Source organism: Balearica regulorum, chromosome 7 (assembly GCF_011004875.1).
Source record: "Balearica regulorum gibbericeps isolate bBalReg1 chromosome 7, bBalReg1.pri, whole genome shotgun sequence".
Taxonomy (NCBI): Eukaryota; Metazoa; Chordata; class Aves; order Gruiformes; family Gruidae; genus Balearica; species Balearica regulorum.
In genome coordinates, this window is record NC_046190.1 from 13,576,919 (window position 1) to 13,604,246 (window position 27,328).

A 27,328-nucleotide genomic window follows, 5' to 3' on the forward strand; every position below is an offset into this window, starting at 1 on the left:
TGGTAATACAAGATGGTTGTTGCAATGCTGTGGAAAGAAGAAGGGTGCAATAAAGGGATCTATAATTCTGCTGAATTGGATAGATGTTACTCAAAACTGGCGTCCTTAAGCTTCTTTATGAAAGTGATAGTTGTTGAGCAAACTTATTTATCTGCTAGGTCTGTAAGAAGATGCCCTTTAACTGTAAAACGAGGGCAGTGTTTTCCAACACTTTTTAAATCCCTTACAGTGGCCTTTATCATTGGTTAAGTTAACCCTGCCATGCCTCAGCTCCGTCACCCCTACAAGGAAACGAGTGCCACTTCTCCGCCTCGAAGGGATGTTGGGCAGATTCACGAGTTTCTACTTGTGCCAGGGCTGAGCAGGAAAATGGTTCGGCGCCCCTGGGATCTGCTCCTTTGATGAGAACTGCAAGCGAGGTTACGTGTTTCAGCTGCTTCCCTGACTCTCAGGCACGACCACCAGGAGATCAGAATACATCCGAGAAGCAAAATGAGCGCATTTCCTCTCCGTCCCCCATGCCCTCAGTACAAAACCATCTGGGAAGCTAATGGGGGAGCCGGGAGGGAGCTCAGAAAGCAAACTGCAGCCTGCCGGAGGATGGTTCGGCTCCTAGGGCTTGCGGGGGTGGTTTGAAGGAGGAAAGAAACAAAAAAAACAAAGAGAAAAGGAAACTCGCTCCGGCCAGACTGGGCGGACTCGCCTGCACCTCGCCGAGCGGAGCCGCCGCGCTGCGGGACGCCCGGAGGACCGGCCGCCGGTCTGCGCGGACCTCCCGCGGTAAGCGGCGGCCCCGGCGGAGTCCCGGCCCGGTAAGTCTCGTCCGGGGCTGCGGGGACCCTGAGCACACGGTGTGTGTGTGTGTGTGGGGGTTTGTCCCGCTTCCCCGCGCTGCCGCCGTGGGAAGGGCTCTGCCCGTGTTTGCCGCGGCGGTTGCGGGGAGCAAAGCGGCAGGACTCGGTGCGGCCGGAGGGGTGGCTCTCTGCAACAGGTCGCGTTGGTGTCACTTCCCCGGTTTCTCTTAACGGAGTAACTTTTGCATTTTATGCTTTCTCCTTGCGTCAGTGGCTCGTCCCGGTGGGTGTTCAGGCACCGGGCCTCAGGGGTCGCTGTGCCCACCGAAGTTTCCACAGGCTTTGCTTTCCCAGAAGCGCGGGCAGGCGGACGGCGCAGAAGGCAGCCCTGCTTTCCGGGGCCCCGGGAGCTGCAGGAGGGCTGGCTGCGGCCCCCTTCACTGGAGCCCATGGGCAACCTCTGCGGGATCGAGCCATGCTGAATAGAGAGAGACCCTGCAGCCGACAGCACGTGGGGTCCTTACACCAGTGCTGATCACAGGCGTGTCTGGTCCAAGATGCATCATTGAGCTTTGCTGCGTGTTCAGTATTATGTGGCTTAGGCTTAGCTTGTTATAAAGCTTCTTTGCCTTTCTTCTGAGATACAGAATGTCTCTCTGTTGAGTACGAAGACAAGCAAAGTTTTTACTAGAGCTACTGTTCGTGTGTGGGCATCTTTTTGAAGATGGCCAGTAGGTATTTGGAGCTCAAAGTCAGGACTGGGATACTGGAAGTTATGGGCTGTAGAACTGACGTGCAGAACCAGATCCTTAGTGGCCTCTGCATCTTCAGCTTGGACCAACAGGAGCAATCTCCCTCTGAAGCAGTTCTCTTGGGAAATGCCATATTAAAATCCTTCAGGAAAACAGGACATGTTGCTATTGGTATCTGTTAAGTGGTTGGGCAAGATGAGCACCAGCAGTGTTGCTAAGCGAATTATCAGTATTAACATGTTTTTAATGAGTGCTATAGGCCTAAACCATACCCAGCGCATCTCCTTCAGGCATGAGTGTGTGGCCTGAGCTGCCAGGCAAAGACCTGAGCTGCCAGGCAAACAGTGCTTGGACAGGAGAGCAGCTGTAGCATAGTGCAGTTTGTTGTGTGAGGTTTTTGAGTTTGGTTTCATGATGATGATAATGCTTTTCTACAGCTCTGAGTGATTCTGTCTACCTTCATAGACATTTGTTTTTAAAATCTACTGGTCCCAGTTTTCTGTAATACATGTGAAAGTGGTTCCTTCAGTCCCTGAGGAAAAGCAAAGTACAGAAATTAGGAATGAAAACTTCAAGCTTTCTCTTCAACCTTGTTTTCAGTACAATAGGTGCTTCGCACTGTTCCCACATGGGAAATGCACATATTAAGTGTGATTACCACAGCTATGGAGAGAGAGGTCAGAGAACCACTGTCAGTACTGGCATCAGCCCTGAGGGCTGCTTGGCTCCCAGCTGGTAGATGACAATTTCTTTTTTTTGGCATAACTTGGGTGTGTAGAATGCAGTGATCTGTGTTTGCACCAGCAGTATCTGCAAGGGAGAAGAGACCTATGCAAACCAAAGGTGTTGGACCTGTTTGTCGAGAGCTCAGGCAGTGGCCCCTCCTCACCTAACTGTCTTCCTCTTTTTGTTGCTTAGAGCATTACAATATATTGAATATATTAAGAACAGCCTTCCCCCCCCCCCCCCACCGCAAGTCAGACTAAATAGCCCTGGTTAGGGACTGGGGGACTCTGCTTTTCCTGAGTGATTGTTTTGGGCTGTCTGATGACTATGGCCACCAAAGCTGCACGTCCTGCTTCTCTTTTGCTTTTTGTTGGCTCTTTCCACATCAGTAAGGGCTCCCGTGTCCCTCTGCCGCACAGCAGTCTCAGCGGTATGCCTGTGCTTGTCATCCTCCTTACGTGGCAATGAGTAACAGGGAGAGGGAATCTGACCTGCAGAAACCTAACACTGGTGTTTCATGGGCTGATCTAACTGATTTCTGTGTTTGTTTTTTACGCAAAAACTGTATGGCTTTCATAAGGACAATTTTAGGCTGGCTTTTGTGACTGTCTACTTGCTGACTGTTTTTTAAGTATCTTGGAGCTTGCCTGCAATTAAATTAATGCATATAGCGCGATAACAGGAAACACACTTAGTGGATTGTATTGTGGTGTACTATTTAAATTATTTTTTTTCCAATAGCTTAAATCAGTTCCCTGAGTGCAATGGGTACACAGCAAAAGGGGTGGTTTATTTTTCTGGTTTTATTGCTTTCCTGCCACATCTGTATCCCCTCTAAAATAACTGCCCTGGCAAAATTTAACCTAAATTCAGCCTTTGTCAGCAAGGTGAACATGAAGAAGCAGTTGTTCTGGGAAGCACTGATAACATATATGAACTCTATGAAGAGTCTGCATGAATCTCCCTGCTGTCCTGTGTTTGTGCTGTCCTGCACGGTCTGCTCTGCAGAACTGCAATTGCAATCCACAGCAGTGGTGCAATGGAGAAGGGAGCTGGAAAAAAGGCTCCTAGCTTGTTCCCTCAGATCCCCTTTAAAATGGGCTGTTGGGTGGGCCAGCTCTTTCTCTCCCAAGTGTTATTATAATCCATTTACACTGGGAAAAAGCAGGTTTGCTGCCAGGCAGTGTACTTTCCAGCAGCACATGTAATTGCTGGGTGGTAGAGAGAGGTAGAGACTCTGGTTTTCAGGCTGGAGGGAGGGAGCGTGGCCAGGGTTTGCTCTGGGTGGCATCGTAGTGTGCCTGACCATGAATTCCAGGTTTTGCAGGGATGTGGGCTCAGCTGTGTAAGCAAAAACCTTCTGCCCAGTCACCCCTCAGTACAGGCAATAGGAAGGGAGGCAGGTAGCCAAGCTTCAAGCAGCTTGTGGGATGGAGACCTGGCCCGGGGTGCAGCTGCAACAGGGCTCTTTTTTAAGCTTGTTTTGATTTCCACACACACGTAGGCCATGCAAAGTTGGCTAAGCGAACCTTGACCAGCAGTTCAGGAAAATAAACAGGTTTTACGGCCATGACCCAAAGGCCAGACTAGCTGCTGAGCTTCACTGGAGGAGGGGTGGGTTTGATTTCTGGTGTGGAGGGGAGGTTTTTGTATAGGGCAGACCCACAACAAACACTGTGCTGTGTTGATCCGACTGCCTCCAAGAGCAATGGGAGGTCTGTGCTAGCATGTGAGGATGCAGTGCAGATGCACCCACTGCTGAGAAGGACCTTCTGTCATGACCTTAGACCATCCCCTAAGGTTCAGTCAAGGTCTCTCCAACATATACACACATATAGTAGAGGGAGACAGTCACTTAAACTGTCTCTTTTGAGACTTAAAAATTACTTTAACAAGTGAGAGCATGTAAATACCATAGCAATAGTTCCTGCATGGCGCTTCATAGCTCCTTTCCTCCAAGCAGAAGCACCTGCTGTAACTAACTGGCCCTGAGCCACCATGAGACCAGGCATTGCAGGCCCTGAGGGCTAACAAACATCCACTGGGATATTACAGCGTAGATCCAGCCCTTTTGGGATTGGGGTGTCTTGTTCCTGTGCTCGGCAGTCTGTGCTGGTGGTGGTAGTGTTGTGGTGCTGGTTGAGCAGAGGCACAAGCCCTGCAGGCTGGGAGGTCAGGGCAGAGCCTGTTTGCCCAATTTGGCCTTGCAGTTGAAGATGGAATCGGAGAAGTGAAACTGTACACATGGTCTGGTCAGAGCAGGTAGGTGGGAGGAGGGAGGGTTGAGCCATCCCCTCCCCAACCACTGCCAAAGCAAAGGGGTTCAGGAGAGCAAGGGCATGTCAACCTAATACCTAGCCCTTAAAGGACCCATCTCCAAAGCCCAGCTCAGCCCATGCTATTCATGGTTTCATCAGGCTTTGGATCAAGACAGTTGGAGGGTTTGAAGTGGTCATCCTGGCTGGTAATGACAGCGGTGGATTCCTGTTCCCCAGCCCACTTGGGCGCAGCTGGGTAAGGTCTTCCTTGTCTGCCTGCAGCCAGCTTGTCAGGCCCATCCTCTCCTCCTCCTGGTTGGAGGACTCTGCTTTGTTTCCTGTTTCATCTAATGTTTCTCAACTTCTCTCTCCTAAAATATAGTAGTTTATCTTTTGCGGTTCTGCGTTTCACATCTTCCTGCATGCTCTTAGACTTATTTCCTGCCTCTTCTCCTGCGTTTTCTGTTTCTCACATTAGCTCGCTAAACCCAGCTCCCCGAGCAAGTATTTCTACCTCACAAGCTGCTTACAGCAGCTAGATGCCTTTTCTGAGACAAACCAATCCTAGACAAAACTGTCCCAGCCCTTACATTTACGCAGCTGCTAATTTGACCCTAATCCATTTTAAAAGGAGAGGGCTGGTGGGTGAAGATGGAGTCAGAGGAGGGAGGTGCTCGTTTGCCAGTAAGTCTGCGAAGCTAATGGACCTGTGGTGTGATTTACACACTTTCCCATGGGAGAACCAGCAATTTAACTCTTCCCTGATCACTTCAAAGCTGATTTATTTCTGGTCTCTTGAGCATTTATGATCATTTTATTAGGTAAGGGGTGAGTTAATCTCTCTTTTAATCAATGCCTAATTTAGATAACTGTATTATGAACCCATCTTCTGCTTGAACTTCCTCATTTGTTCTCTTCTTGTTTTGCAGACTTCCTGGCTGTGCTTCAGTGGTGGGTGACTGAATACAGTCTTCTCTGCATCACCGGTGATAGTAGTAATGTGAAGTTTAACGAGCACCTGCAAAGTCGTGTAGCAGGTAAGTGCTCCGGGGGTCATTCTTCTTTCCAGATTTGATGTGATTTTAAAAAGCTTCTTGATGGGCTCTCACTAGGAGATTATGAGCCTTGCAGCAGAAATGCCGGAAGGAAAGTGGTGTGGCTCATAATTTAGTAAATGTTCCCAGCAGCGAGTTTCAGACAGCACTTGCAAAGCAAAAGTAGCAATATTGTGAAGTTTTAATTTGGAAATGGCTTCAGTTTAGAATATTAGTGTTGAAAGCCTCTCTCTTCTTGGGATTCAGTATAAAATTGCTTTTATCTGACTACTTGGTATGGTTGGGGTCTAGTCAGAGAGTGATAGCAGAAGGGAACCAACTTGTCCAAGCTTTGCTGACAGGAGCTACTGCTGCATTTGCTGCTTATGCAGGAGAACTTGCCATAGGTACCTTACCCAGATTGGGAAAGCACTAGATCCCCTTTCTTCCAGGTGTTTGAAGGAAAGCAAAGGCCTGGAAGTGCATGGACAACCTGCTGATGATCAAGGGTGACAGCAGAGGCAGTCAGATTGCTGACTTGTAAAAGCCACTGTTTCCCTTCCAACGTGTACAGTTTTCATGTTTTTACAAAAACCCCTGAAAAACCCATTGATAGCAGAACTTCCGGGTGAAACCCAGACATCTGGCAGAGCCGTTCTGTGAGTGTGTGACAAGAGGCTCTGTGGATGGCAGTGGTAGGAAGGGAAGAACTGGAGCTGATGGCAGAGGGAGCTGCCAGAGCAGCAGTCCTGGCTGCCACAATGTCCTGCTACAGCTCTGAGTACCTGTTAATTCATGTGCTCCATGTGATATTTTTTTTCTCTTATTTATTCTGGATCTGCATCTGTGTTGGGTGGTGTCTGTTCTCTTCTTCCCATCCTAGTCAGTTCAAACAACTGCTCTGCTCTAGCAAAGCTCGGCTCACAGCGTTCCCTGGCATGTTCCTCCAGGCAGCCCCAATCAAAGCTGTGAGAGCTGGCCCATTGCCATGCTCCTGTGTGTAAATGAAGCTCTTTCTCTTCCCCCCCCTTCCATCTTTCATTATTATCCTTCTTCCAGAGGCAGGTTTTTCTGGCTGATCTAGCATATTATTTATATCAGTGATACTTCCCTCAAGGCAGAGATGGCTTTTCAGCTTTTACAGGGAAAACATCTGATGCACCCCACTGCCATGCATGTGGCTTGGAAAAACCAAGCATGGTGTTGGCAAGGATGAGGACCATTGAGGCCAACTGTTGCAGAATTTAAGCCCTGTTAGGTGCAGTCTTCTGATTCATATGGTTATTTCAGTTGCCTGGCAAAGGAAAACGTACTGTTCCTTTGCTTTCAAAACCAGAGGGAAGAGCACGTAGAGAAGGATCTTGTGCCTGAGCAGAAAAGTGCCATTAGCCATAAGGTGTCAGCTGAGCCATCTGTGTAACCAACTGCATCTTTCTCTGGGTTGCCTCAAAGGATGGTGGGCACCCTCAATTGAAAAGATAGAGCTTGTGGCCAAACTCAAACGAAAACAGTGAAAATCAGCTTCAGAGTGCCTTGCTTTCAGTTCTTCCAAATTGCAGACTTGGTGATGGTCAGGGAGCGCCTGATGAGGAGTAGGAGCAAACAGTTCCCATGCTGCCCGCAGGAAGGGAAGTAGCTCCATAAGACTAGATACTGCCCGTATGTGCCAGAATCCCAGCAGGGCTTACAGCTTGCTTTGGACAAAGAACATGCAGTGATGAGGAGACTTTCCTGCAGGTAGAGGTAGTTAAGCAGTGGTCTAGGCTACCTTAGGAGGCAGAGATGGAGATTTGCTGCAGGCTTTTCAGAACAAAGTAGACAAAGACTTCCCAGAAACCATCCAGGCACAGCGTAAGCCATGCATGTAGTCAGGAGGGGATACTGTATTGTTTTTTCAGACCTCTTTTTCCCTACTTTTTAAGCTCTTGTAGAATGTTAATACATACCAGAGATGGAGCTAAGTAGACATTCTCAAGCTTGAACTGTGATACTTGTTGTTCATGGTATAGTGCTTCCCAGGGGAGCTTGTACTTGTGTATCTGCACCAAAAATGCCTGGATCCGAAGCTGTTTCCTCCTGGATGTTCAAGTACCTAACTGCCACTGGTTTCAGATGAAAGTTTGATTTCTAAAGGTCTCTGGAGATTTAGCAACCAAATACCTTGGGACTGTTGGAAATGTGAGAGAAAACACTTGGATTTTTTTGCAGCACAGCCACTCCTGCACTGCAGATTGCAACCTGTTCATGATAATTGAAGACAACGCGTATCTTTTTCTCGGAGGCTAGTAGGGGCAAGGATGAGATGGGTGACTGTATTTTGGGTATCTGGAATCTATCAGCTGACCCTCCCCTCCTGTAGCACACAGTGACATAACTTATCTGGCACACTAGGTGACTTAAGAACATAAAGCTCTACTGAAGTCTTACCTAGCAAGCTGACTCTGCTCAGTCCAAGTATCATGGCCACGCTCTTCTGCAGTCAAAAGATGGTCTGAAGGTGCTTGGCTGACATCCATCCCATCTCCCTGTTGTGCCATAGTTGCTTCATGCTTTTGGAACGAGTGCAGGGTTATGATCTCAAGCTTTAAAGGAGTTACAGGAAAAAACATCAACTGAAAGGGATGCGTTTGCATTGTAAGTCATGCACAACACGTGATCTCAGCTCAGCCTTGTATTTGCTGCTAGTCCTGGACACTTTCAGTCTCCCATGCGGAGCTGGAAGCTGTCTGTCTTTGCTCCTTTGCTAGGTTGAGCTGCTTGCCTGCTGCAGCAGAGGGGATTTTGTGCCTACAAGCGGGGGCCCCACAGCTATGACTCACAGTTCCCATTACGTTGTAACTTAGCCTTTAAATGTGCAGAGAGGCTGTCCCTTGGCTTTCAAACAAAGCCTTCCTTTCTTGTGCTTATGTTATAAAGGAAGCAAGTGTATACGTTCACCCCACACATCCCAAATGAAAACCACGTGGCTTCACAGCCTTAATGTGCGTGTTTGGTACTTTTGCTACAGCGGTGCGCGTTACATCACTCTTATCCCATTGAGTCTTCTCAGAGTGTCTCTTCCCAGCATTCAGTTTACAGACTCTTCAGTTTGTAACTCAGGAAGAGCTTAAAGATGTTTTCTTTTGTTGGTAAGCAGAGGGAACTGAGCAAAGAGCACATGAAAATTATTAAATATGGGTGCATGTGGCAATAGGGTGGTCTCTGAATCACTTGGGTGAAAATGGCTCTGAGTTGGTGGCCACAGGACTGAAAGGATGAGCTTCATGGAAACATTGTACAGAAGTGGGGCAGTTTGTTTTCTTGTATGGCTTTGCTTTTTTCTTCTGATTTTTATTTATTCAAACTAATTTTGAAAAGCAGGGTTAGCCAGCAGTACTCTGCAGCCAACATACTTTTGTGCGTGCGTGTCTCTTGGCAGTTTTTAGGTTTATGACTAGTGAGCCAAGACTGGGCTGACTGCTTCCCAAAGCATTTGTGTTGTTTCTCCTGCTCTTTTCTAGAGCCACCAGGTAAGTAATAAGGCCTGATTCTTCCTGCAGATGCTGGTGTGCAATGCGGAGTGCCTCTGCTTAAATCAGGAACTCATCTTAGTGAGAGTCAAAAAGGGGGTGTTGCAGTAGAAGTGCTCTTTCTTGTTCTCTCCTCCTTGCGCACCATCTACTCATCCCTCCAGCGGTTTTCAGTCTGCTGGGTTTTTTTAACTTTATTTAAGGACCTATATTGTGTTTTATAAAAAAGCTGGGATTTCAGGCAATGGAATAAAGCATTGCTTTTCATTTCTGTGGTGATGTTTTTGCTACAATAGCCAGCTCTTAAATACTGTTCCTCCCCAACTGTTTGAATACAAACAGCTGTAACTAGTTAGCAAAACAATAGACCAATATCACAAAAACCTGCAATCCCATCCAGTGTTTTTGAGTCCTGTTTAAGCAGATACTTGGGCCTGCAGGTCTCCTGACATAGGAGTGTGACTTTGTCACTGAATCGAGACTGTGATGGAGTAGAACATCTCGGATCAACTCAATTCCCAGCCTGCAATGACAATTTTTTTGCTGTGTTTTTGTTCAGCGTCTCCATGTGGAAGTGTCTGGCAAATACTGTGTTTTCTATTTAAGTTCTCATTGTTGCATGACTGAAATTGGACTTCATAGTTTGGCACGTAAAACATCTTTCTGCAAGTTGTGTCTGAGCTGTGCCAGTATCCTCTTAGATGTGCTGGAGTGGTGCATCCCTGCTGGGAAATTAACTTTCTAATAATGTTTTCACCGACTCTTTTAATACCAAAACCTTCATTTCAATGGATGTACAATTTACAGTTAAGTTGGATGTGCAGCAATGTAGGGCGTGTGCTTACCTTAGGAGGAGGAGAGTCAGAGTAACCAGCTACCTGATTTAACAACACTGGTGTGATTTTTCTCCACCTTGTTGAGAATTAAGTGGGGGAAAGGAGGGCAGATTTAAACAACTATCTTGGCAGTTGAACTGTTTTGATATTCTCACCACCTTTCTCTGAGGTGACTGCACATGCAAGGGGAGGTCACGTGGCTTGGGGGTGACAGCCAGAGTGGGTCCCCACGTGAGCACCAGGTGAAGGCCAGAGTGCATCTGTGTGGTGACATTCCTCCATACATTGTGGTTGACACAATCAGGCTTTTGATAAAGCAGCAGGGGGTTTGTGTCCATCTGTGCTGATGAAAGATTGCACAAGGGAACAACCAGCTATTGCATGGGCTTCCATCACATTGGGCTTGAGGGGGAGGGAGGTGGCGAGGTTGGCTTATCAACCTTCTCTTTTTGTTTCTTGGTGTGTGTCTCTTTTCAAAAAAAAAAAAACAAAACAAAAAAAAACAAAACAAAAAAAAACCCAAACCCAACCCACAAAATGTCATTCTATTCCAATTCTTTTCCTCACAATTAACAGACAAAACTTATTTGGCTTTTTTAAGCTGTTCCTGGCCAGGATCCTACCACAACAGCTCAGTACGTGGGTGGGAGCCACATGCACGCTTCCTACCTATCCCCTCCTGCCTCCCTTGCAGCCAGCACTATGTTCCAATTTGTAAAACCCCTTCTCAGCTGTAGCAGGGGGAACCTGAGGCACTGCACAGATTGCCCATGTGCTGCTTGCTGACGAAAGCTGAGCTGGCTTGCATAGTCAAAAAACAAAAGAAACATTCAGGCAGCAGGCAGGATGCTGAGCAACATGCTCCTCACATCGTTAGCTTTGTCTCCTGGCCTTCATGGGCACCCCCTCTTGGGTCCAGCCTTACAGTGAGTAAACAGTGAGTGCTTTGGGCGCACGATGTGGTTCTGTGTTTATTTAGCAGTTATTACAGCTGTCCTTGACGGTGGCTGCTGGCTTCTGGGGCAGGAAGAGGGGGCTAGAATCGTGTTCTGGTCAGTGGCATGAAACCTGTATGCTCCAAGAAATAGTGACTTAGAAATACACAGATAAATTCCCCACTTGCTGATGAAACTGAAAAATCTAACAGGTGCCACATCTCTTTGGGTTTTGGAAAAGAGCTCCAGAAGGCAAATAACTCCTTTTGAGCCATAAAGAAAACTTTGTACTGTCTAGGCTTGGGGGGGGGGGGGGGGCAATAGGATTTTAGAGCAACATCTTTCCTCTGCACACAGATGCATTTGTAGCTGAGGCAGAAGGGAAGGACCTCTGAGCATCTGGAGTGCTACTGCAAGAAGAAAAGAAACAGTCTGTCCTACTTTTACCCACAGTGGTCACTGTAAAGTTAGGGGTTCAAACTGCAGCAGGGCAGAGTTAATGAGGCATGAGAAAAAGCTTCCTGATGGCAAAGGTGGTGAATGACTGGAAGACATGAGAGACTCCCTGTCCTTCCCACCACAAGTCAAGCACTCCTGCTTGGAGAGATGATGGCAAAATCACTCCTTGCTTGGACCTGAGGCTGCATGGTAGTGTCTGCCTTCAGAGCAATGTCAGTGCTGCTCACGTGCTTATCCACCCCGAATCTGCCTGTCCATGGGAAGGGAGGGCTACCTAGTCCTGTACACAGGATGAGCATCAGCATTTCCTTGGAAATACCTGATCTGGTGACCCCGGGAGGAAAATACTGCTTCCGAAAGTCCACAGCAGACCTGTTGGGCAGGATGTCCGACTCAGGCTGCGCGTCTGACTCCGTTGGCACTGCAGCAGGCCCAGGACAGGATGTCCCCAGATGTTACAAAAGGCTAACATGTTCTCAAACAGCAAAACAATAATTATCAGCCAAGTGGCCTTGTCCATCTGCTGTCCTATGGCCAAGCAGTTAATCTGGGCTAGGGCTTCCAGGCATGTTTTGGAAGGTGTTTGCTCTGCCATACCTGTCTTGTGTAGTCCTGAGTAGGCCAGCTGGCTTGTTCTGGTTTTAACGTGGTTGCGGTACCAGTCTCAACATCCAGACCTCTGCACCTCATGTGTCGGTGCATTTGGTCCTTGCCACTAGTGGCTTTGGTAGAAAGCCAAAGACAAAGCCTGATCCCACCAGTCTGTGCTGAAATAACTGCAACTGTGCTGACAACTGGAATTTGGTACTTTGTCTGTATAACTAATTTAATGCTCAAGAAGACAAGTCAGAGCATGAGTTATAGCTGCTGTGGCTGGCACTGTTCTGTCCCAGCCGGTAGCTCACGACACCAACATCCTGCATGCAAACTTAATTCTTTTGAAAGAACAGCACAAGTTGGTGCCGCTGAGACTCTGTATTGTGTTTTTGTGGCTCCTAATGTTCCTGGCTGGGCTGTGTGTGCTGCAGCTGATGCTGTGCTCAAGAGATGGGAGAGTAGCAGCCTCTCCTGGCTGCCCCATGCTGCGTGATCTCTGGGTGGGCTGTGCCGGGTGCTGTCAAAGTTGATGGTGGAGTGGGAAGTGGGGAATCTGTGTGGCTCTGTACAGGTCTGGAGACGTGTTCTCACTGCAGCAGTGCGGTCTTTGTGCTGGAGGGAAGACACCAGCTGAGGATCCTCATCTGAGCCTCTGGGCTCTTGCTGCCTGTGCCAGGCAAAAGCTAGGGAGGCTCACATGTGCTAATGCATACGCAGTGGGGTGGGAAGGGTAAACTGGTGCAATAAACCCTTAGTCACCCTGGGGTGTGTTTCAGTATGTGGGCTCTGTGTGTTCACTGTGGCTCCAAGAGCTCTCCAGCCCCCCTGAGGGTCCACCCAGCCCCATCTGATGCTGCAGCCCCACCTTGCTGACTCAGGTGAACATGGAAACTCTTGTTTTGAGATGCAGCGCTTAGGCATGATGTCTCCCAGGAGCTGGCTCAGCTGGCAGCGTCCATCACACTGGGGTGCTGTATAAGTCACAGCCCCCAACGAACATGGTGCTGACTTGGGAGGAAACCTCACTTGCTTCTAGTCTGAAATTCATCATCAAAACAAGACTCCTCCCCTGCCTGCCCCAGAAAACACTTCTTCAGTAAAAATGGTCTCAAGAACAAGACAGGCTTGAGTGAAGTCCTGCCAAAACCAATTCCTCAAGTCCTGTGAAAGCCCAGGTCAAATCTGGAGAGCAGAGCATTGACCCAAAAGCAGCCAAGCAGTGGCAGCAACCTCAGGGGCTGGGAAGGAGATGAAAGCTTAGATTACTGTTACTGCCTCCTGAATTTGGAGGAGAGTCTTCAACAGGAGTTTCTGTCATCCCAAGTAAGTGATCAGACTTACAAGGGCATAGGCATGTGCCCTGTTTTTCAAATATGTGCATATAAAATTAAAACTTGAACATTTTCTCATTCTTCTCAGTGCAAAAGAGGCAAAGTTTGAACAACAAATTCCCAGCAACTAATGGCAGAGACCAGTCTGATATCTTCACCAGGGTATTTCTCTCTGTCTTTCTGTGAATGTCCATCCAGTAGATGTCTATTCCTGAGGCTTTACATGTAGCAGCTGGAAGGAGAACTGCCCTCACAGTCTGTTCTGAGCCAGCAAAGGCCTTTCAGCTGCTCTGTAAATGTTGATGGGGAGATGGCGGAAAAACAGCAGCATGGTGTGGGGTTGATTAAATAAAGTGCATCTTTCCAGGTTTTTGGCAGGAAGTGTAATACTGACATGCACCTCTGCAATTCCCATTTCTCTTTCATTGTGCACATCTCTTACAATTCAGAGCTTGTAGTCCCCAGTAAGAGGACACATAATTTCTTTCTGCTGCAGCTGGGCATACCTCAGAATACTTGCAGGGGTGGCAATGGTATTTACAAATTGGAGAAGGATGTAGTGTGTGTTACAAATGCTTTCAGCAAACGTTTTGTCTTGACTAGCTCTTCATAAATGCAACAGAAGCATTTTCAGATTATACACTCAAAGGCAAAAAGGCAATGTATTTTCTGTTACAGCAAGGGGAGAAATCGTGGGGCTCCCAGAAACTCAGCGAAGAGGGAGTACCGCTGTTCTGGGCCCGAAACCCCTGGGCTTGAGATTCACAGCTTCCCCATAAGAAAGTCCCAAGTGCAATTTAGTGGCTGTTCTGGGCTATTAATCTCTCCAGTCAAAACAAGCAGCTGAGTCCTTTCCAGGCCTCTAGCCTTCCCAAAAAAGAGTCTCAGAAATTGTATTTGTTCCCATGAAAGTTCTGGTTTCAAAACCTTGGCAGCTTTCAATGAAAAAAGCTCCCAACCAGCTATAGTAACTATCATCTCTTCGAATCACCTCTTTTCTTGGAGCCTACCAAAGCAAAACACAATGTGGCAGCCACCTATTCACTGCCTTTTGTGTCAGCTAAATCACAGGAAGCAATCAAGTGTGTCATAAGTGACGTCTTGGCGTATTCCAGTGCATTACTGAACTGCACGCAGTGGCTTGACTTGGGTTTTTCTAATTTAAGAATCAAAGCTTCAGCTCGTTCCTATCTGGTTTATTGCTGAACACCAGCCAGAGTGTGTTTGGCTTCCTATGATTCAAAATTTAAGGGAATATAAAGGTGGAAAAAATATATCTGTGTGAGGAGCTCTTGAGGAAAGAAAGGGACCATTAGTGAAAAGAAAATATTCTCCCATGTCTTCAGAGAAGATGGAGGGTTGGCTGGGCTCAGAGCACATGAGCAGCCTACAGAGGCAAGTTGCAAGCTGCCATTTAAATATCTTTTCTTTTTCCTTTGCCCAACTGAGCCGGAGGCAAAAGGGTGGGAAGCTGCTGTGGAAAAGGGTGTGAGGAAGGCTTGGGGACATCAGAAGTTGAGGACATTTTAGCTGGAAGGGGCAGGACATTGTTATTGAGCATCATTGTCTCTGTGAAGGACTTTGCTGCTCATGCAGGGAAATCCCCTATAGCAGAGTGGCTGATGGGAAAGGGGAGAGCACACACTGCCACAGGGCAGTGGCTGTCCCAGCTCAGCCCGCCCACACACACACCAGATGAGCTCTGTGATGCTCCTAGTGAGGAGATGTTCAAGGCAGAAGCTGAAGGTAGAGCCGAGCTCTGCACCCATGCTGCATAAAACGCCACTAAGCAAATCTCCTTGTCCTAGCGTGCACTGCAGGCACCAGTCATCTTCAGGGCTGCCAGGAAACGCCATGATGGCTGGTTTTATATTGTCTTGCAATAGTCTCTGCAGGTGATTTTACTTCAAGGCCACTTGTGCAGGGACCCAAGTAGTGCAGGAGATGCTGAGACAGTTATTGCAGAGATGCAGACACAGCAAGTGCTGATTTGCAGAGCTCAGCACCTGATTTTCATCTTAGGGGCCTGCATTTGTGCGGGTGAGGGGCTGTGACTCTGCCTTTGCTCCAATGCCAAGGGGCTGAGCATGGCTGGCAGGGCAGGTCTCACCTAAGGGAGATCGGCAAGTGTGAGAGCTGGCCTCCTTCTGCATGTGGCTTCATAGCACCAACCTGAACTGCATGATACCAGTGTCATCTTTCCCCTTCCCCTCTTGGGCTCCCCACATCATCCAGGACCTGCTGTGGGGCTGATCAGGATCCTCCAGTCTGGGAGAGGCTGCTTCAACCTTGAAAGGATGAGGCCTAACGTGCCTGGAACCAGAGGGTGGAGGGCTGCAGGTGCTCTTGGTGAAGCCTTTGAACATACCAAGTGCTGCAGGATGCAGCTGATCATTATTTCTAATTGGGCAGCAGAGCGATCAGCTGCTTTTATCTCTCTGAGCCTTTGCTCCCCAGCTGGAGAGTGGGATGGTGTCTGCCCCCTCACTTCTCAGGGCTGTTCAGAGCAGTCTTTAACCTTAAAATCAGTGAAGTGCCTAGTCAGTGAAGCAGCGAGTGCCACAGAAAAGCCCAGAAGGAATCTAATTCTGGTGCCAGAGGCAGGTTTGAACAAGCAGCATCACATGCTGGGCAGTGAGCAGAGATGGAGCTTTGCATGGAGATGGCGGGGTTCCATGTACCCGCTTGCTCCCGGCCCTACTCCCTTCCCCGAGTGGCTTTCCTTGTCCCTTCTGCTCCTTTCCCCGCTTTGTGCCCACAGGAGCACAAGAGGTGGGGTCTCTGCTCTCTCCTCAGCCCAGGGAGTTGGGTGAGGGCAGGCTTGGCTGCCCACAGAGGTGGCCTGCCTGTCATGTGGCAAGGACCACAGTGCTCTCCCTCGGAGGGGTCTTTGGAGCCTTGGGACTGCTGCAAGAGGGTCTGCAGAAGGTGGTTAGATGTAGACCTGTTACCAAGCCTGGACTTTGTCTGTGTTTTGAATGGGAAAAAACTGTCAGGGTCAGAAATTTGGAAAAGGTTGAAGATCACTTTGGGAACTTGCTGTTTAAAACCTCGTGAATACTTTCTTTTTCCCTCATGCTTGAAATGTTGCTAAATTGGATGCACAGATGAAACAATGATGTTTCTTAGTCTCCAGCTTGGAAACATTTGGACTCTCTCCCTCTTCCCCACACAAAAGTTGTCTCAGCTAGAGCAGGAATAAATATTTTTATCAGACTTAAATTGCTTGGGCTGAAGTTAAAAGCAAGGCAAAAGAGTGGCCTTTGTTATGGGGAAGGCTGGACCGCCTTAGCAGGCAGTGCAACTGGTTTCACCTGTATTATTTAGTCTTTCCATATTAGCCAGGAAAGCTGTGTCTGATGAGATGTGGGAATGCTCTGCCTGCACCACCCTTGCTGCTGTCAAGGCCAGGCTCCACTGACCTTGGTCACTGAGCATCATTAACCTTAAACCTTAACTAGGGTTAATGTTTGGCTTCATTTTCTGGTGTGCGTAGCTACAGTTGCAAAAGGGCAGCTTTGACCAGGAAAACTTCCTCTGTTCAGGCTGAAAACAGACATGCCTTTTGCAAATTTGTGCGAGTTGAAGATGTTGTCGCTTCCAGTTTTCATCCTGACTCTCTTCCAGAGGTTGATGCCTGTGGAATTTGCTGGGGGAAAAGGTTTTGTGCATGCTTCCTAACCTAGTCCTGCAAAATCAACTGCGGTAGCCTAGACTGTTAGTGTGACTTGGAATGAATTCAGCTGAGCTGGCCAGTGATGGACTTGGGGATGTCTAGCCCAACCCCTTCTGCTAGCAGAGCTTTGAGGTAGGTAACCTCTGGAAGTGGTGTGTCCATGGGCAGCTGGGCACAGGAGAGTCTTGAAGGGTAGAAGAAGATCCTAAGGAAGCTGACTTCTTTCAGCTTTATGCATCTAAGAAGTAATCCAGTAACAGCAGAACTTCTCATCCACAGGGACAGAGGTCTAGCAGGGCAGAGCAGCAATGTTGTCCTGGTCAAGACTGCAAGAGGAGGCACCTGGCCCTTGGCCATGTTATTTTTAAGTTTATAAAGCACATGTGGTCTGCAAGAGCGTAGCACTAAGGAAAGGAACTCACCAGCGCTTCCTGCCCTGCCCCAGCAAACTGATAAAGCCCTTTGCAATGCAGGGTGACCCCGGTTTATTTTTAAAATGTGGCCAGGCATGGAGCTCACAGAAAAACTTTGGGCATTAATTCAGCTTTAATTCATTGCCTGATGAATTAAAGAGTTAAGGTAAATGTAAAAGAGACAAGAAAGGCCACAAACCATGTCCAGAGCAATGTCTGCATAAGGGTATTCATCTATGCACGTACATGGGATCTAAAATAAGGGTAGTTAGTAAATGTTACACAGGGAGGGGCACTTAGCATTATCCTGAGCACCGTGTGAATTTTCTTGCTGCTTGGACAATGCATCTCAATCCTGTTCCTTTCCCTTGTTATTCCAGTCCCAGCCCTCATGTAAGCAAAGATAATTGCATGCCGAAGGATACAGTTCCCATGTACAGTAAGTGCTCACATCAAGGAAATCTAGGTTCCTGCAATCGAAAGCCAGCAGTTTGTTGCGCAGTAATGATAACAAGGCCCACTGGGATGGATCTGTCTTTATTGCATGCCCTGTGGAAGCATAAATGAGATTGCCAGAGATGTTCTCCTTCTTGCCCAGAGGCTGGGACAGCAGGATTGCTGTGGTATCAAAACGTGCTGGGTTTAGGCCAGGAAGGAGCTATTGCAGGGGGAGAAAATCACAGCCCTCAGCTCCCAGTACACACACAGTGCTTCACCATCTCTTGGCTCTCTCTGAAACATTCTCATTCCCACAGCAGGATGAATTGGTTTGTTAGGAATGAGATTACTGTTTCTGGTCTGATGGATTAGGTGTTTTATTGATAGACTTTATTTCTGTAACAGAAACCCTTCTCTCTCAAACACACTTTTGAGGCATTAAAGCGGCTGTGTTAAAATGTCACAGCTGGGAGAAGAAATACCCCTGCTTCTCCATCTTGTCCTTCTGGTCTCCGTGTGCTAGGACTGAGCGGTGATGTTGCTAGAAAGAGTGACTGGTGAGCTTGCCACATCTCAGCAGCGGGTGACAACCTCAGATTTTCCTGCCCTGAGCAGGCACTTGGGTCTTGATAGTGATGCCAGCCCTGCAGAAACAGAAATGCCACCTGGGAGGAAACAGCCCAGGCTTTAGCCTGAGCACCCTCTGGCCCAGACCTCTATGGAGGCCTTGTCAGAGCCAGGCGGATGCCTCAGCAATGGGACTGTGTCCTGGAAAGCTGGGAATTAGATTCTTTCATCATGACCCCTATGGCGTAGAAAGCTGTATTAAGTGTGAGGTCTGAGCAGCAGAGCCAGTAACCACACGAAGCAACTCGAAAACACCGTAGCAGTCTCAGTCGTGCCAAGGACCTGTGCAAGAGGTGACACGTGGGGCTGTTGGTGGCACACCAAGACCTGGGATGTGTCTCACAGCCACGTTGAGGTCACTTCCAATAGGAGTGAGCTGCCCGCAAGCACAGCTTTTAAGGGGGTGTTTGGGGGAGATGGCTTAGATCAAAGCCATGGTGTTTGGTAATGTCTGTCACAGATTAATAGTGAACTAAGTGCAAAAATAAACAACCTGATGCTTTTAAAACCACTGGGCTAAAGGAAACACTTTCCAGTTTAGCAATCTTTCTGTCTCTGCCCTTTTTCCAGGGATCGCAGTCATGAGGCATCCTGGGGGCAGGAGGGTTTGCCACAGCCTGATGCTGATGGTGCTGAAAGGCAGGAAGAACTTTGCCTGTAGTGCCTGCTTAAAGCACAAAGCCATGCAGGCTTGTTCCCACCCGGGTGCACATAACCAGCACGGGGAGTGAAGATTGCTCTGATCAAAGCAGGCTGTGTGGGTCCCCAGACATACTTAACATGGAAGGGGGCCAGAACAGCCCTGCCTGTGCCGTTGCCAGGTCTGCAACATTAGCCTTACGTTGAGGGAAAGCAGTGCTCATCTCCAGTCCTGATTTTTATGCGTTGGGAAGGTCCTGCCTGCTTCTTTCCCCTTCTGTCCTGAGAACTTTAAAGGAGGGAGGAAGGACATGTCCTCCCACACTGCCCCAACAGCATCACAGTGGGTTGGCAGTAGCAAGTGCCTTCACAGTTCTGTTCTTCAAAGTTAATTTGATAAGAGGACACTTTCATGTTCACCATCTGCTGATAAAGTCTCTTAGGGAAGTTTGGCTGATAACTTGCAGAAACAGACGTGTGCTTAGGAGCTTCTAGACTCAAGCAGTTCTTTCAGGGTTAGAAAGCATGCCAAAGCTTTCATTCAAGTGGGGACTTTCTTTCATTTTTCTTCTTGAGGGACACTCTGAATCGTGGGTCATTATGCCTTTCTTTCTTTTCCAGGGAAGGAACTGCCATGCCTGTGGGAATCTTCCGGGTGTGCCTAGTGGTGATTACAGCTATCATCAACCACCCGCTCCTCTTCCCTAAAGAGAATGGCACTGTCCCCGAGAACACGGAAGAAATCATCCAGAAGATGAAGGAGCGGGAAGAGAGCCTTCGGCTGGAGCAGTTGCGCTTGGAGCAGGAAATCGCAGACCAGGAAGCTACACAGAAGGCCCTGGAAAAGGCTGCAGAGGTAGTGGAGGAAAGCAAAGAGGAAAAGTTCCGATGGGATATGTGGACTGCCCTTTCCATGGTCATCTTCCTGCTGATTGAGCTCTGGAGGCAGGATTTCCAGGAAGGGAATTGGCAGGACACAGGAGGAGAAGAGGATGACATGGCTGTCCTGGGGAAGGCATTTAAAGGACTGGCCTTCCCTGACAAGGCTGTCTTGGCCAGCTTCTATGAGAAGCGCATCCTGGGTACCACCGGAGACATGGCCAGGATGCGGGAGATGGTGGAAGGCTTTGCAGATGACCTGCTGGAGGCTTTGAGGAGTGTTTGTAACCGGGATGCTGACATGGAAGTGGAGGACTGCATGGGTGTAGGGAGCATGTATGAGAATTGGAGAGTGCGTAAACCTTTTGTCTGTGATCTGATAGTGCCTTTTGCTCCCCCAGAGCCATACTGTTTTCGGTCCCAGACATGGTGTTCTGGTGACTCTTTTCCTCCAGATAAACAAGGTTATGGCATTATCAAGGTATGCAGGGCAAATGAGGATGTGACAGGTTGCATCTGTGACAAGACTAAACTAGGGGAAGATATGCTGTGCCTTCTCCATAGCCAAGCCAATACTACCAGGCCTAGCAGTGAGATGGAGGACCTCCTGTGCTTCAAAAATACTCAGTATCTGGATGCCGACCAAGTTATGAAGTGGTTCCAGATCGCAGTCACCAAGGCCTGGAACAGAATCTCCCACAAGTATGAATTCGACCTTTCCTTCAGCCTCCTGGACTCGCCAGGAGCCCTGAAGATAAAATTTAGATCAGGGAAATCAATTGCCTTCAACCTCACCCCTGTGGTGCAGTATGAGAACTCAGACGTTTACTTCATCTCTCATTTCCCTCGGAGCAGCCTGGCAGCAGACCTCCCCTCCAGCATTCACTGGTTTCTCACCTTTGCAGTGTATGAGAGAAGGTTCATCCAGCTGGTCTCCAAAACACTGCCTGCCAACGCCTGCCACGTCAGCTGCCTTCAGATCCTCTCCTTCCTCCATGGGAAGCAGTGCAGCCTTACAGGTCCAAGTGGGCTCACCAACTACCACCTGAAGACAGTGATGCTGCATCTCTTGCAGGCACGTCCCAGTCAGGACTGGGCCCCAGAGAAGTTGGAGGCCCGTCTACAGGACATGCTGAAATTCCTGGAGAAATGTTTGCATGAAAAGAAGCTCTACCACTTCTTCATTGGCAATGGGAAGGTACCAGCAGAGCTGGGCTTCCCCATCATATTCCAGAGGGCTGAGTCTCTCAACCTTTTCCGTCCCTTTGTGCTACACAGGGACGTTTACAGGAAGACAGTGGACACATTCCACGAGATGCTAAGGAACATGTCTGCACTGATAAATGAATACACAGTGCGCATTCCCCTTGCACAAACCAATGGGATCCATAAGGAATCCCTTTAACCAAAGCCAGCAGGAAAACACTTGTTCCTCTATGCACAAGCCCGGGGGGCAGCTTTCTGAAGCCTCCTGGAGACAACTGACTTTGCCAGTACGGCTTCTTGTCTGCAGCTGAACTGGTCCTGGGCCACGGTTTCTGCAGTAAGGGAGAGGGGATGGGGGGAGGATAGGGAGAAACTGGAAAACGTGGTATAAAAGTAAGTTACTGCTCCACTGGTGTGCTGGCTGGGTTTTAAGCAGCTAAGAATATATTTTTCTATTGTGCCTCAGTCATGCTACAGTGGTGGTGAGCAACAAATATGACTAAGTTATTCAGATGCCTGCAATGCAAACGGTGGTGGTGGCCAAATACTTCATTTTCTTTGAAAGGGGGAGATAAGAAAAGGATGGAGGAATCAGAGAGGGGATCTTGGGATCGAAGGAGCCTGTCTGCTTGCAGACAGCAGGAGCTCTGCGACCAATGGATGCTGATGTGGGGACGAGGAGGGTCATGCACAAGATCTGGACTGGATGGAGATTCTTTAATCAACCACAGCTCTTTAATTAAAAGGGATCTGTAGCTATATATTAAAAAAAGCCTTCTTGACAAGACTTGCAGTCGTAGTTTAAATGGCTTGTCCTGTCCTTCAAAAACACCCCTGCACCCTGCACATTTCTTCTCCCTGGTGAGGATGTAGCAGAGCAGGCAGCAGGGGCTGTGTTTTCAGACCATTTCATTTGAGTCTTCTATTTTCTTCATGGTAACATGGCTAGTGGGTTATATTCCTGGCCATTTTCTATCGATAAGTGGACAGGAACCTTTTTCACCTTAGATAAAAGAGAGAAACACCATTACTGGGTTCTCGTGGCTTGGTTTATTTGTTTTCCTTACCTCAGGGCAGCAAGGCTGAGAACAGCCAAGAGAGAAAGGACTGCTACAGGTTTTGCTTTCATAAAAGAAGCAGTTCTCCAAAATTATCCTATAATGAAGCCAATCTCAGCAGTCTGGTAGCAGGAGGGAACAATCACCCTCCAAGTGAGAGCGTGACTCTCCCGGCCATGGTTTTAATGAGGCCAAGGCCGGCAGGATGGTTCTGAGTTAGGAGGAGGGGATGAAAGAGGTGCACATGTAGCAGAGCTTGGCAGCGCTGTCCCTGCAGCTGCCTTGTGGACTGTGTCACATCCTTCTGCTCCCAGATACCCAGGCGGAAGCTACTTGTTTGCCTCCAGGTAGGGTCTCCTCAATCCTTTTAAAGACTGCTGCTCTGATAAGGCTCTGAGGAGCTGCTGCTAGCGGACTGTAATTTGCTGAGCCAGGAGTGTGATGGGGAAGTGACAGCTTCTGCAGGTTTTCAAGCCAGGGGAGAATCTCAAGGCATGTGCTAAAAAACCCAATGCAGAGATGCCTGAACTCCCTCAGGAAACAGCATGTTAGGGCCGTGCCAGTGGGCTACTCAGTCCTGTCGAGGTGCTTTTGATGCAGGAGAGGGCTCAGTAGCCCCTCATCCTCCTTCAAGTGCTTTGTGCAAGCCAGCACTTCATTGCAGATCTGCTTTGTGCAGGTCCCGGAGGCCTGGGCTCTAGTGCTAAGGGAGGGGCCTTCCTACCATTTTCTTACACTAGGATTTCCTGCAATGTTTTAACTAGGGCTTCTCTAAATCCTGTTTATGGGAGGGTAGTTGTTCTGAGTAGTGAAGACCCATCAGGGATGATGTTACCATGACTCCACAGGTAATTTTTATCAATCCTCTCTATCACATGCATCAGAGAGAAGATTTAATCCTGTATCACTACCAGGAACAGCATGAGGCTTATTATCCAGTATGTTGATAAGCAAACTCTCCATAGATGTGTTCTCCTTTCCCTTTTCCTGGTAAAAACCATTTCACCACCATTAGATCCCAGACATCATCCCTGACGTCTGCGCTTGTCTTTCCCTCCACCAGTGAGGGACACTTCATGCACAAAGGCAGAGGAAGCTGTAAGTCCCATTTCCACACCTGGTTCATAAGAAAGCACTGGTGGGGACAGGGAACTCTTTGCTCAAATTGTTGCTCCCCTTGGCTTTTATCATCACAGCTATAGGGTGGTTAGCTAGTATTTCTCAGCAGAAAGTAAGGAGTAGGAAGCAGAATGGGAGAGAAGAGGCCAGTGGGTCATGCCAGTAGGAAAGTCTTGGATAATCAGTTTTTGCTTCAGCACCCTTAGCAATGAGCACCTGGGAGACTGCCAGGTCTGGCAGAGCAACAGGGCAAGACTAATTGCTAATGCTAACGAGTGCTGTAAGCCCCTGATATTCATTAGTAGAACCAAGCAAGCCTTCCCTAGTAGGAAAGAGGGCAGGAGCATTCTCAGGTGACATGAGAAGCAGGTAGTGACAAGCAGAGGTACAGGGAGGGTGGGTGAATGCTGGAGCCTGGAGGCTGTATTGGAAGCTGTGTAACCAGCTTGTGTTTGCAAACCCAAGCAATTTGCCATTTTCACCTGCCCAGATTTACTGCGTGGTGCCTGCAGCAGATCTAGCTATGTGGGCTGCTGGCAGGCAGGTCATGTTGAAGCAGTTGTGGTTGGAGTTACTTCTAAATGTGTTCCCAGCCCAACCATAAAGAAATAAAAATTTCTCTGCCATTTCCTGTTAGGAGTCTAAATTTAGACTGTCCAAAGAACAGAAATTTGTGACCCAGGTCTCTCAGGAAATGACATTCAGGGTTGAAAAACAACTTTTATATAAGGTTGAGCAGGGAAAGGATGAGAAGAAAAGGCTGTTTAACAGAATAAGGTAACTCTGCTGTTAAAATGTCAGAACAAAGCTTTGTAACGCCAGTCCTATGGGCTTGTAAACATGACTAAACTCGTCTTTACACAGCTCTGAGCACTGCTGCTCAGACTAAAAGGGAACTTAAACTGATAAGTGGATTGAATGTTTAGTTCTTCATTTTCTGTATTTGTGTGCCTGTTCTCTCTTAAGCCCAAACTGACCCTGAAGTGTTCCCATGGGGTTTAGTTGAACCCAAACTGGAGCTGGACCAAGGAATTTATGGATTTGATTCCCCTGAAAGCAAATTGCTTGGCTTAATTTTCCTCCATGCTATATGTTCATTTTGGCCTGAGCACGTTTTAGGAGGTCTGTTCTGTGCATTTAGGCTGTGAGGGAATCCATTCATACCTGTCCAGGGGGAGAAGTGCTCTTTCATCATAAGCTGTGCTCCAGTAAGCCTCAGGGCAGAGATCTTCTTTGTAAGCCATGTACCAGTATATATACCAGAGGTATATATGGTCCCATCAGAGGAGATATGGCTACACAGCATTTCTTTGGATCAGACCTTTGCAGCAGTACATCATGTGAAACACATCATTCCTTGGACTCTTCTATTCCTTGTCTCTCCTGTATTAAGTCTTTGCCCACCAAGTACTGGCCCTATCAGTAAAAGGCCACACTCACATTTCATAAAAAAGGTTTATAAGACAGTTCAGCTCCATCAGCTGTCAGCCAGTAAAAACGTCCTAAGACTTTTTAGTGCTGCCCGTGTTTAGTTCCACCTTGATTGAAGTCTGGCTGGGCATTCATACGAAGCAGCTCTAAAGGGTGTGGGTGCAAGGGGGATTTTGTGGTTTAAAGTGAATAACATTCTTTTAAAACCAAACAGCATATGACATTTGAGTGACAAACACACAACATCTCTTAGGTAATGCCTGTATCTCTGTGAGAGATCCTAAGGAAGGGTAAACAGCCTGTCCTGGACCTCTTCCTTGTGTCTCAGTGCTGTTCTTGCTATTTGCTAACCAGGTAGATTTAACAGATGAACTCCTATTGCCTTTTGCTGATTTCCAGCCACTCCTTCCACCCTCAACTTGTTATGTTAATATCTCATTATAGGCTCTGTCAAAGCAATGGAATTAGTGGTGGCTTGATAGCAGCCACTGATCTACAACATAGCCTCGGGAGCTAATTGCCTTCAGGAAATGTTTTGGTCTAAGATTATTGCTATTCAGGAGCTGAATGTCTTCTAAGGGGAACTGTTGGGAGTTCGCTCTTTAGTATGTGGCAACCACAGAATATGGATTCTCTCCACGGTGTTCTGTATACAGGTCTTACGGAGTATAAAGATGTATTTTAGCAAAAGGATCCAAAACTTTACCCAGTATTCAAACAGCGGGATTTGGTGCTTGTTCACCAGACATTTTGAATGCAAAGCCTTTGCAACATTTTCTCTGTGGTGAAGAAATGCGACTTTACCTGCCTGTAACAGCTTAGCTGCTGGTCATTGAGGTGTTAGCTCCATAGGATCCTACATAGTAAATAGCTTTATTTATTACTTGTCTTTTTTTTAGGATTGGGGGTGTGTGTGTGTAATGTTAGCTCAGAAGCAAAACCATAGTATGAAGATCAATCTTGGCAATGCAGCTGAGAGAGGCAGTAACACCAAAACTCTCCAAACTAAGGTCTTCCTTGATTGACAATGCTGTACTCAAACCGCTGCTTTTATAGCAGGACACTGTTGAATTTGTATGGATCTTCTCATGCAGCTTTATTTATAATAAAGGAAGTCTTGTACAAAATGTAAAGAAGTGTGAAGACTGTTTGGTTTCCAGTTTCCCCCAAAATGTTTCTGAGACAGCAGAAGGATGGAGTGGGGATATGCCCAGTGTGATCCTAGTATGGTCAGCACAACAGCAAGAATCCGTGTGATTTCTGACTGCCTGTAGAAATTGTTCCAGAATAAGATGCAAAGTGAACATAAAGTGGAATAGCTATTCCAGAATAACACCAGGGATGTCAGACTTCCTGAGAATATGAATCCACAGAAATTCAAAATAATTATTCTGGATATCTCTGCTTAAAAAATGCCAGAAATCTCCTGAATTTCCAGTGCAGCTACAGAAATCCTCTTTATCTCCTTGTTTTACAGGTATCCACAGCCAAGTTCCAGCAACCACCCACCACCACTTAGTCTCCTGCTTAACTCCTTTCCCTGGTTTAAGGGAATGACACCTCCTTGTTAATTTTCTAATGTGTTCTGGCTCTGGAAGGAAATCCAAAGCTAGTTATTAATTCATATACTAAAACCACCACTGTTTCTTTGGTGACATGTCTTCCAGCCCCACAGAATGCACTGCACACCTTTAATTAATGCCTCTGCCTTCCAGTGATCGCTGGGGTTGAATCAGCATTGAACAGGTCAGAGAAGCACCTGGCTTAAGAGTTGCAGCACAAGTCTACCTAGCCAGGAGTTAGAATTGCCCAGGCTCAACCGCACACTGTGGTAAAGTGAGTTCTGTAGCCCAGGATCATCAGCAGTCCTGCTTGGTTTAGTGCAACTTTGTTATTTAACAAAACAAAACAAAAATAAACCCACCATGCTTTAAAGCTGCCTGACAAGCTCAGCAACATTTTCTCCATTGAGCTGTTGATTTCCTGGAGCTTTTTTTTTTTTTCCCCTCATTTACTGCTTTTGTGTTGCTATGTAACAGAAGGGCTAACATCAATATAAAATCCCTTTTTCAGAAGGGCAATTAGCAGATTTTTGGTCCATGCCATGCCCATTATTACAGTATTATCTGCTGCAGAGTAGGCAGATGCAGATGGAAAGAGGCCAATCCCAGCCACTGGAGGTTGTTTTTGGCCTCTTCTAGTAGTAAAACAGTTTTCTAGGCTGTGATCTCGATTCATTCTTCAGAGATGCAAATTTTTGTGTTTTCCTTATTTCCAGGCTTTCTTAAAGCCCTGATTCCAATGTGCTGGCTCTCATCAGAAGTCTAGCAGCCTAGAGTTCTGGCATACAATTATGGCTACACTGCAGTCCAGAAATGTGCTTCTTGCACCTGTAGACAATATTCCTAGAGATGGACAAAAGCTCCTGAGGTAACAACCACCCTGCAGCTCAAACTTTAAATCAGTGCTTTATGGCTGGAGATTTAGCTAGCACACTTAGACATGGCTATCTATTTATGCTTGGTTGGTGTGTAAAGTCACTGTCCCGGGAAGTCCTTCACTCCTTCAGCAAGGGGACAGATCATCCCAAGCTTGGCTAATGAGCACGTGA

The 27,328-nt window shown here is 47.6% G+C and overlaps 1 protein-coding gene across 2 annotated transcripts; it reads left to right on the top strand.

Moving 5' to 3' along the window:
* Window positions 1–301: 301 nt before the first annotated feature.
* ITPRIP (inositol 1,4,5-trisphosphate receptor interacting protein) lies at window positions 302–25,850 on the top strand. 2 transcript variants are annotated; one of them, XM_075757981.1, is made up of 3 exons: window positions 302–812; window positions 5,460–5,567; window positions 19,646–25,850. In XM_075757981.1, exon 3 carries the CDS (start codon window positions 19,659–19,661, stop codon window positions 21,306–21,308), a length of 1,650 nt encoding a protein of 549 aa, XP_075614096.1. In that variant the 5' UTR covers window positions 302–812; window positions 5,460–5,567; window positions 19,646–19,658; the 3' UTR covers window positions 21,309–25,850. The 2 variants fall into 2 exon arrangements, with proteins under 2 accessions (XP_075614096.1, XP_075614097.1); XM_075757982.1 differs by lacking the exon at window positions 302–812 and adding an exon at window positions 3,004–5,351.
* The last annotated feature ends 1,478 nt before the right edge of the window (window positions 25,851–27,328 follow it).

What these genes read in the sequence shown, in the direction of transcription:
- ITPRIP (XM_075757981.1), top strand. Translation starts at nt 19,659, where the DNA reads ATGCCTGTGGGAATCTTCCGGGTGTGCCTAGTGGTGATTACAGCTATC.